The sequence below is a fragment of the Corticium candelabrum genome, chromosome 1, assembly GCF_963422355.1.
Source record: "Corticium candelabrum chromosome 1, ooCorCand1.1, whole genome shotgun sequence".
In the NCBI taxonomy this organism is placed as follows: domain Eukaryota; kingdom Metazoa; phylum Porifera; class Homoscleromorpha; order Homosclerophorida; family Plakinidae; genus Corticium; species Corticium candelabrum.
The window spans coordinates 8,472,531-8,483,663 of record NC_085085.1 but is presented as its reverse complement, the minus strand read 5'-3'; the positions used below and the strand labels follow the sequence as shown (position 1 = coordinate 8,483,663).

At 40.0% G+C, this 11,133-nt stretch overlaps 1 protein-coding gene across 1 annotated transcript in view; it reads left to right on the top strand.

The window, feature by feature from the left end:
* Positions 1–11,133, top strand: part of LOC134196354 (poly [ADP-ribose] polymerase tankyrase-2-like) — a 44,776-nt gene that overhangs the window by 5,727 nt on the left and 27,916 nt on the right. Inside the window, exons 4-8 of the mRNA XM_062665460.1 lie at positions 374–469; positions 1,181–1,217; positions 1,280–1,355; positions 1,427–1,521; positions 2,744–2,881. Of these exons, the coding sequence (XP_062521444.1) occupies positions 374–469; positions 1,181–1,217; positions 1,280–1,355; positions 1,427–1,521; positions 2,744–2,881 (442 nt within the window). The remainder of the gene's footprint in view (positions 1–373; positions 470–1,180; positions 1,218–1,279; positions 1,356–1,426; positions 1,522–2,743; positions 2,882–11,133) is intronic.

Here is an 11,133-nt window from a genome sequence, read left to right as displayed (position 1 = left end):
AATCACATGACTTTAGATTTGAAATGGCATGTATTGATGTGAGTGATAACAGAAGTTACCATTGTCTCATCCTTCTATGTGGACTGATCTGAGTGATAAGTGTCATACTGTATGTTAGGTTTCTAATGCAGTTTTGTGAGTATTTTTGAGATTTCTAAAATTTCAATGAGCAGCTTGAAGAAGCTTGGTATGCTTAATTGATGCATGTAGTTGCATGTAAAGGAACTCTACTTTTGTGCATTAGGAGAGACTTGTACTAGAGTTTGTTGCTTGTTCACAGCAAGAAGTGCTTGTACTAGCTTTTGTAGTTACACGGATATGTTGATTTGGCTTACAGTCATTGAGAAGTTTATTTTGAAACTTATTGTTTTAGTTCTGCTTCAACATGGAGCTGATGCCAATGTCAAGAACACAGATGGGAAGACACCTCTTGACCTTGCTGATATTTCTTGCAGAAGTGTACTGACAGGTATGAATGACAATGGTAGTTTCTGACATTTTAATCACAGTATCATGTGATGAAAGGATAACTGATAAAAGACAGACTTGGCTGTGGTGATTTTGAAACACATGTATAATTATTAATGTTACTAAACTTGCTTTAGCACAATTCTTGTTTGGGGAAAGCTGTGCTAGCGTGAGAAGTTATCTGAGGCGTTTATCTCTTGGAGATTTTAGGTTGTATATCCTATCATGAGAGTTTGTATACACTGTAGCGTTCTGGCTGAAGGCCTGTATTGTGAATCCAATTCAAGAAAAGATGTTTAGTGATTTTGGGAATTTTCTAGAATTTCTTGGGAACTGTATTGTTGGTTTTGTGCATAAGAGATGTCAATTTGGTATACTAATTCTCTTGTAGTCTTTCATGCTAACTTTTTAGTTGTACTAGCTTAGCTGGTATAGTTTACAAGCATGAGGACTGCAATTAATAATCCATAACACAAGAGTACATGTGCCAAGTGATCTATACACATGTCTGCTGATATCACAAAGTATTTCTTGACATGGTTACTCTTCAAAGCATTTACACAACTGTTTCAGTTTTAGAGCACAGTTCAAGTTTAATAAGACTGGAATAAAGAAACTGACACGTTTAATGCACAGGCCATGGCTTAGTGACTGCTTGCATAAATATGTTTCAAGATCTGTGTACCATTCTATCTCGTTTACACTTTTTCAGGTGAGTACAAGAAGGATGAGTTGCTTGAAGCATCCAGGTTTGATCGGACTTGTTTTGACTCAATGTAAAGGTATTAAGACATGCTGTGTAATATTTTAGGAGTGGTGATGAAGAAAAGCTGACTTCTCTGTTGACTCCTCTAAATGTGAATAGCCATGCTGGAGATGGAAGAAAAGTATTGATTTAACATTTTTTGTTTTGTTTTTTATTACTACCGTTTACTTGTAAATGTTTGCTTGTCATCAGAGCACTCCTCTTCACCTTGCCGCAGGATATAATCGTGTTAGAGTTGTTCAACTGTTATTGCAGCAGGGAGCTGATGTTCATGCCAAAGACAAAGGGTGAGTTAGTGAGCTACAAATGAGAACTAGAAAGAGGTGAAAGCAGATCAGTGCTTGTAGCACCTTAGCTTCGTCTGCGCCATTCAATGTCCAGTATTTTGCGTAGAATAACTGACATATCCCACTTTCCCTACATATTGACCGGTCAATAATCAGGTGGTATAACTGCCTGGAGTTACTGGTTTATTGATAGGTCACTAGGTAGCGGAAGTGGGATCTACCCCTTACTCTAAAGGAGTACCAGAATTCAAGAAATATTAGCAGAGAGAAGCTAGAGTTTCAGATTTTTTGACATATTGGTGAAGATTAATATTATTGATGGGCAGTTTACTGTTGAAGAAGCCATTGTACATGTGATACTTAGTGGTATGTATTGCACACCAGTGAAGTCGTTGAACAAGGTAACATTATTTTAATCCTTCACAAATATGCAATGATTTAGTTTAGCATTTTTCTTTGAATTGTGAACGGAATAGAAATTTGCTGAACTAAGAGCATGTTCACACCGATATCAGGACTAACTATGATTAGGCTAATTATGATTAGGCCAACATTAGCAAGCGCGTTCACACCACTAACTGTAATTGGTAAGTCAAGTGGGCACATGAGTGTAATTTAGCCTCGACCGTTTTCATCCGTCATATCCGACAAGAATTTGCATGAATTGTCTTGACAAAGCCATTGCTTTAGGTTTTGAAGAAGGAGACATTTAGTTTGCTTTCTGTGGCAGCTCCTTCGTGGACGGCAGGAAGTTGTCACATGTACAGGCACGCACCTAGTATACATCTGCCCGTGCTTTGTATACGTCGCCATATTGTTGCCGTGTTTGTACTTTTAAACATACAACATCACATCAGAAACATTGGCGGCTTGCACTTTTTGTATACTACCTCATGTGCCAAAGTCACGTGCAACCACTAATGCGGTTGTAATACTATTTACGGTCTTCAAATGGCGTTACACTAATAATGATTAGGACGGGTGTGAAGACGCTCTTAGTTGCATGCAAAAATTTCTTGAATTACAGTAAGTGGTCGATACTGAAGTGAAGACAAGCTGCAGACATGAGTTTTGTTTAGTGCATAAACAAATGATGTCGGTATGGCATGGCATGGTTTGGTGTGATGCCAGGATAGCTAGCTTTTTAGTCTTTAGTTTACTAAAGAGATTGAATAATTTGTTCATCACCAGTAGGTCATTTATTGTTTATGTATGTTTTTAGGGGTTTAGTGCCATTGCACAATGCTTGTTCGTATGGTCACTATGAAGTGACAGAACTACTTGTGAAAAATGGAGCCAGTGTTAATGCTATGGATTTATGGCAGTTCACGCCACTACATGAGGCTGCAAGCAAGAACAGGTTATGTTGTGCTCTGAATTGTAAGATCTGCTATAATTACTGACACATGAAACGGTAGGTACGGTAATGCAGACCGGTCACAGTGACATACGTACTACTGTACATACGACTGGCTCAACGACCTGCTTGGCAATCACGTAGCAGGTGACCTAATATGAAAATTATTTATTAGTCACGTCATAGGATTCTGCGATGACGTAACAAACATATATGATGCTATTTTAAATCGGGCACGTCATTTGGCTGCGTTCTCATCTGCATTCCAACTGTTATGTTGGTCATGCCCTCGGTAATGGTTTTTGTTCAGAGTTGTTATCGTGTCGCGGGCCTAGCCCAGTGGAGGTACTGCATGCACCACCCTATCCGGGAGTTGGGACGAGAACTTTTACCCATTCTGAGGTCTGAGAGCGTAGCGATCGTTTCCACAGTTGTTTCTACGGTAGCTGCATTGCTAGTAATTTGCTACCAAGTGAAATCTAAAAGTGTTTTGGAACACCACACTCACTTAGAGCAGTCTGCATCCTATGATGATCGGCTTGAGGAGAGGATTGGGTTCTTGATTGCTGCTTGCAACTTCTACTGCCAACTGCGAGAAGAGAGTCCAGAATAATACACTAGCACGTAATTTGTACGCATTCTATTGCTCTATATAGCTATTTCACCGTAGATCTAGATGTATACTAAATGTGCGTGCAGCTAGACACTAGACGTTATCTAGAACTTCATGACTTGCTCTGTTAGATCAGAGTAGCATAAAACAGACATGTTAGATGAGAGAAACACTTCACAACAGACCAGTGAACATGAACACGGACGACTTCCGTAAACCGGAAATAGATTTTAGTGTCACAGTTGCGAAGTCAAATCTTGGGGTATTCGAGATTTCTCAATGTAATGTCTTTCCACAACTATTGCTCTATTGAAAACAGCATTTAATGGCCCAAAGGCCCCACATATACAAATGTCAAGACTTGGGCAACTATTCCAATCCTGTGGCTAGAGTAACACGTAAAACAACACCTTGCATCGCAGACACTTTGAATAGGGTCATACTCTTGGCAAACAGATCAGTCAAAGTAGTGACTGCGCCCACTGCTGTCAGGCATGTTCTCAGTTACTGCTCGTGTATGAAAGCATGCAGTACCTCTTCTAGACCTAGCCCAAAGTTACAAGACATGGTAGTTGGATATGTTGAATTGTGTTGTACATTTTGATAGTCTACTTTTTCTTTGTTACAGTGCCAATTGAGGCAAATACGTGTCCGGAATTGGCAGCCAGTGTCTCTTACGCAATCTGTGCAGTCACTAACAGCTAATGCTAATGAATACAGCCAAAACGTGCTTGAATGGCATCGGACCAGCACTAAACTTAGTGAAAGTATAGTTCACTGCTTCAGGTACATTTAGTTACAGTCTAGTATGCGTTTCTGCTGCGCTTTCGTTGAAAGACTAAGGAGAAAGGTCTGGGAAAGGATGCAAATTAGCCACACGACCAAACTAGTAGATAAGGATGTTGAATGAACGTATTCTATGAATACTATGTATGTATGATGTTTAACGTTTCGGTATGTTACGTTATGTTTCGTCAATGAGATCTTTCAATGAACCGGCCTTTTCTCATTTAGCAGCAGTAGACACGTTTCCTAACCAATGGGCAACCATCTTGTACTACGCCTTGTTTTGACGATTAAATTCACGAACGAATTTGTCTTTCAGGGATTTCCACTTGCAGATGCAATTGTCAGCAGACTCCCGCAACCGCATACACCTCTTTCTAAGCATTTTCTTTAGCAATGATGTCTCTATACGTTCTTGCCTTGACTTGCCACAAGCAAGGATACTGTCAAATAGTGTCTATAAGCTTTCTTGCATTTTCAGGAATATACGATTGGTTAAAGAATTGCTCAAACCCTATTGGTCAATCGTTCTGCTTTGTTACGTCGAAATAGAACAGCATTCTATTCCAATGTAATGTAACGTAGCGTATCCTAACGTAACGTCACTTGGTTCACAGACAACGCTCGCAGTGTTACGCTAGGTTATGTTACGTCATGTTATGTTACTTACGGTGGTCCAGCATAGGGTATGTGAATCAGCCTTAAGAAAGTTCATTACATTGCGTTCACAATGTATCTCGCCTCTTAATGTGTCTAGTACTCTTCTCACACTCTTTTAATCGGCTTTGACTCTTACATTCAAGATGCATTGCTATGGCACGCGAGGGTTTGCACTGTAGTGCTTCTTCATATTGTTGTTGGTTTCCTTGTCATTAGTTTATATGTTTGTTGTCGATTAAGGGAAGAGGTTTGTTCTTTTTTTCCATGAGTACTTGTAACTGAGAGTGTGAGCTGAGCCATGCTGGCCGTCCTGGCCGTCCTGGCCATCCCAGCAATTCTTGCCTAGGCAGCTTGTGCTGGCTCATGTGCTGGCTTTTGCTAGCTGTGTAAATGTTATAGGCATGTTGGGCAAAAGGATGCGCCTGCTCATTTTGTGCCAAATGGTGTGAAGTGAACATAATTTATTCCTTTTTAAATCACATTGAGACTATTTTGTTTGACTGTTTTGAAGTAAGGAGTAGACAACTGGACCAACATACATGTCTTGGGTCCATCACATTTGTTTATCACCATCGCTACCACGTTGGTATGTAGGGTTGAGTTTGTGTTCAATACTAGTTCTTTTGTAAGTGCAGGTATCAGTATCAACTGTTTATGCTACAAAGCTGATTTTATTCCAAGCCTCTGCGCTTGCAACGGAGCATGTCCACGACTACTCAATTTTGTCATGGCTGTGCATGGTCCCCTCTCAAAGGACCGATCCCCTCGTAAATTTTCTTGATGACGCAAACGCTACACCTTCCAGTTCATTTGAACACACGCCCACCAGCCCTGTGTAGACTGTACGTGTCGTCGCCTTCCGCAACAGTTCGAGCGATTGAAGACTATTCTGATTGAAGCCGCTCTTCTACTGCTAGCGTTTCTCTCTAACTTCTGATTGCATTTGCACCAAATCCAACCTACACGTTTCCTGTACCGAGTGCTACATGGGGAGTGTGTTGATTTCTAGCCTCACTGTCCATTTCGGCAATTGCAATTGCATACTGTATCTGCTCACTACACTGTTACTGCTGCACATATCTAAGGTCATGCAGAAAAAGAATGCCAACAAGTATAAAAACACTTTTTTACAAAATGAGAAAGATGTAGAGTTACCGTACGAAAAACAATAGAAATAAGACCATGTATGGGTGTGCTGTGACATCTTTTGTATACGATACAGACTGACGGAGCAATACATCATCCTCTACATTGCACCATTTTCTAACTAGAGACACTATAATATGAGTTTCATACCCTAGAGGATTGAGTATCCGTGAATGACAAAGGGGCGGTATATTGCCATGGTCACGAGTCTACACACTGTGCAGGGTGAAACAACTTACGTACTACAGTACTAGCTACACCGTCTACATCATTGCACTCGGGTAAAATTCTAAGGCTCATTCTGCACCTGTAACACTTTGCCCAGCCGCTGTATTGGCCCGTGTCTGCTTACTCAGATCTCTCCAAGAGAACCTCATATTTGAACCCTCTGAATGTTTCTCTTCATAGATTGATAGAACGAAGGCTAACGCCAATACCGTTGAGTTTTATTGTGCTAGCCTCATCTTCTGTGAGAGGAGAGGTTCAAGTCTGCTGGGAGAAAACGGCGTCTAGCATGTTACTTTCGTTGCAGAGAGCTCTTGTAAGGCCTTAAAACACAAGATCCCTCTATTATTACCATTTCCGTTTAGTTTTTGTGTAGATCGCTGGCAAGATAACTGAGTTATGCAGGCATTTCATTTGATGTGGGCAGAGCTTAGCACCAATGACATGTCAGTCTGGCGCATGCTCCATACATAACCCGCGTTTTCTCTGCTACCAAGGTGACTGTTAGCATGAAAGTATCGCAGTACAAAGTTTCACGATAAGCCTACATTTTGAGATCAGGTTGTATTTCTGTTGGAGTTTCCTTTTAAAAGGTTTAATAATGCAGGCGTTACTTCATAAAGAGCAATCTTTGGCTATGGTAAACCAGTTCTTTTCATCAATGTGGAAACATGTTATGTCTGACTTAACTTTGTCTTGCCAACGCAGTTTGGGCCACGAGCTGGATGTTTATTTGGCAAACAGCCAAACAGAATTTTCTTTGGGATTCATTCATCTGTCATTCTTGCCAAGTCTCCAAACACACACACACACACACACACACACACACACACACACACACACACACACACACACGCACGCACACACACACAGCTATGTGTATATATATATATATATATATATATATATATATATATATATATATATATAGGCAAGATACAAAAACATTATAAATGTATTTTAGTAGGAATGGCTACACAAACCGGCATAAAGCAAACAAACAAGTGTGGATGGTTCAATACTGTACCAAATTAAGGGTGCCATGACTAACTCACCATTGCAGAAAATTGTAACACAGCGTGAGTTAGTTATGGCACCCTTAGTTTGGTACAGTATTTTGAACCATCCACACTTGTTTGTTTGCTTTTTGCTGGTTTGTGTAGCCATTCTTACTCAAATACATTTACAATGGTTTTCTATCTTATTTCATTCACTTTTTGCATGAAGAATATCACATGAATAGCAGGACCTATAGGAAGACCAGCCTAGGGAATTTTAGGAAATACAACTACTTATCTATCTATCTATCTATCTATCTATCTATCTATCTATCTATCTATCTAATGAATCATATAGATGGATTGTAAAGATTGTGTTACTTAATTAAGCTTGACTGTTTGTTTTGATCATAATTCTCCAGTAGGTGTTGACATGTTAATTGTGTCTGACTTGGATGTTTTCGCCAACTGTGGAGAGTATAGCTACATTGGCATTTTCTTTGGCCATGGCCAAGGAAGTTGAGAACCTTGATGGGTTCATTAGTCATTATTTTATAGTAAATAGAATCCAAGAACTACTGAACACAATTGCAACGTACTACTACTAGAAACGTGACCTAGATTGAATAAAATTGCTGAAGAAAGCACAAGAAAGTCAGTTCAAGTTAATTTCAAGCTGAAAAGACAGGCAACTACTCCGGCGCTTAAATATGGAGTCTTCTTAAAAATGTATATATGGTGTACTTGATACTCGATCGGGAGAGTGGTGCTATACCGATAGATCTACCAGTACCTTGCATAGATTGTTAGATGTTACCGTAAGAAAATCCAACTATTGCATCTGGACATCTTTGAGAACTTACGAAGTGCTCTTTCGTCAGTTACATTTGTCTTAAACAATTTGTAGCACGTTTTATTGGATACCGCAGCAGAGAGAAGTGCGCTTGCTTTGTTGTCTTGTTGCAGCATCCGTAGACAATTATTGCATGTCTCATCCTAAATGTTTGTGGATCGCTGTTGGCTGAGAACAACAGAAGCAGCTGCGAATATCAGCAGACGTGCCTGTGAGTGCCGGAGCACGCGCAGCACGCTCCAAAATGGTGGAGTACGTGACGAGGCACTCACACAAAATCGGGATAACCGAATTTTTTAACCGATTGCAAAATGAAGAAAACGGCTTCTGCCCAGGTTAGTTTGCAGCAAAGAGACGTAACCAGTTCAGTCGGCAAAAGCGTTCAGAATGAGAAAACCCATCTGAAGAAAGTTAGGTAGTCAGACGAAAATGTGGTTTATTACAAATACATTTAAAATAAACCAAACGGTTTTAGAGGTTCAAACTTGGCACACATAGAGAAGAAAAAGAGGAGACTTCAGCAATGCTATTCGTTTTTCACACTAGTGCTTCTGAGCCAAGATAGAAAAGGGGCGTAAACGAGCTTATGTATTGACCCCGCCAGCCATTCCTAGATAGTAACTACATGTCACTATTAATGCATGTATATAGAGCATCAAAGCACTGCCAGCCACTACGTAAAATGTAGAAACCTAATCTTCTATACCAGAATCTGAGTCATGAAACCTTCAAACTCGGAGTCAGATTTGGAGTCACTGACATGCAGGCTTATTCCTTCTTTCTTAGCTTTGCTTCATCTAGTGGAAAGTGATTCAGTATCTCACCATCTTGTTACCCATCCATAGAGGTAGAGATCCCACAGCAGAGATGATATTAAAATTGGACTTGCTTCATTGGATGATCATGACTCGGAATCCAGTTGATGATGTCCTGTTGTGAGAGATGCACCCTAGTTGTGCGTATTAAATGCTCATTGCTCCCACAAATGGCACATATTTGGCTTCAACATGAAGTAACATTCTTTTTGGCATGGCTGTTCTTGCTGCTTATAGAAAAATACAGGGTCAACAGGCTAACCGTACGTTGAAGAATATTGTCTACAGGTGCAAATCTAGCAAGCAGTCACTGTGCTGATTAGCACTAATTATTTGAAGGACTAGGGCTCGTTTACATTAGCGCTTAAGAAGTGGTTTAAGCTAACCGGTTTAAAGATTGACCTGTTTCCACTTGCACTAAACCAGTTACATTCTAAACCTAAACTGCTTTCTTAAACCTACTTTGAAGTAGGTTTTAGGAAAGTGGTTTAGGTTTAAGAGGGCGGTCCCACAGAAAAACAACCTACCCTTTAAAAAATAGCTTTTAACAAGAGAATTTGCCTCGTTGAACTAAAAATTATTGCTTTTTGCAATAACTGACATCACTGATTTAAGGTCAACAAAAGGTGTGTCTTCCGCCCAAACTAACGAAAAGCGTTTAGTGGTAAGTGTGGAAAGTGTACCAGACATCCGTTTGTGTTCTGAACTACCGTACCTAGAGTCAGACTTGCTGATTTCTCTTTCTGGCTCATACATAAAGGGTGAGAGCTCCATCTCTTACCAGGCATCAGCAGAGTGGCACAATGAGACCAGCTATGCTATCGCTCTTTGTTCGGGAAATGCCCATCCCATGCACTCAACGCAATGAACTACTAGTGTACTAGCTTGCGTAAATAACTTGTGAACATTCACTTTCATTGTTATGTTTGCGTAGCGAGTAGGTAGAATGCACAAAAGTTGAGATCCTGCTGTCTAGAAGAGATCTGCAGATGAATCATGACTACAGATTCAGTAGCCTTCTAGTCAACGCTACTTCTTCTGCCTAGAAACCCGAGTCGGAGTGGATACGTAACTACTACTTACCAGTAAACGTTTTTCATTGCGTCATGTGAAAGACATTCCTTGTTGTTGACTTTGAAACCAGGGTTTCAAGGTCCTTGAAAAGCAATCATTTTTAGTTCAACAACGGAGGCAAATTGGGACGTGTAATTGGATTCTCTCGTCAAGACCTATTTTTGAAGCCTAGGTTGTTATTCCGTAGGACTCCCCTTTAAGTATCACGTGACAGTAGCGCGCTTGCTTACATGGCTTTTAATAACGTCATTTTGATGATATTAACTATTTTGCTGGTGTAGGATTGGCTTGAAAGATGTAATGGTTGTTAAATAAAGGAGAGCAATCAGTAGCTACGGAATGAAAGAAGACGGTGTCCTTGGTCATTATCATGCAAATTTATAGTAGTAGATGCTGAATCAGTGACAACCAGCAGCTGATCTGACTCGGCAACAGGGCAGCTCAATACTTTTAAAACAAGCATCACTTGACAAATACTGTGGCATTCTTAGACGGTTTGTCTTGCACATTACGGATGTGCAAGTTCCTAGTGGAAACAGTTGCTTTCTTGAACTGTTTTAGTTCTTAAACGCAATTAATCTAAACTAGTTTAAGGTGCAGCTAGTGGAAACACGGCCTAAGAGGTGTGAAAATTTTAGAGCCTCGGCCAAAGTTGGCGTTGTATGTTTACAGTTACTTGATCTCTGGAGTAATAGTCGAGCGAGTATGGTATACAGTAGTAGCCACTACTGTCTACAATTTGTTTAATTAGAGACTTGTTATACATATTCCAATGCTATTTCTTTGCCATCTGAACTCTTGCTTTACTACAACTTAGGCAGTCTAGTGGTTCTCATACCTTGTTTGGGATGACAATCACGAGTGTGGTGATTTTTGGTTAATTGACAAAGGAAGAGGTTAAACTGGTAGTAGTTATGAATAGAAGCTCTGGTGTTGTCATTTTGTTATTTGCAAGCAACTGCAATGGACTAAGATGTGTTTCTTTTCTGTCTTTCTGATTTGTCTGGTTCTTATTTGTTGTAAACATGTTGTAAACATGTTGTAACATACAACTCTTTCTGTTGTCTTTTGCTTGTGAAAATTTC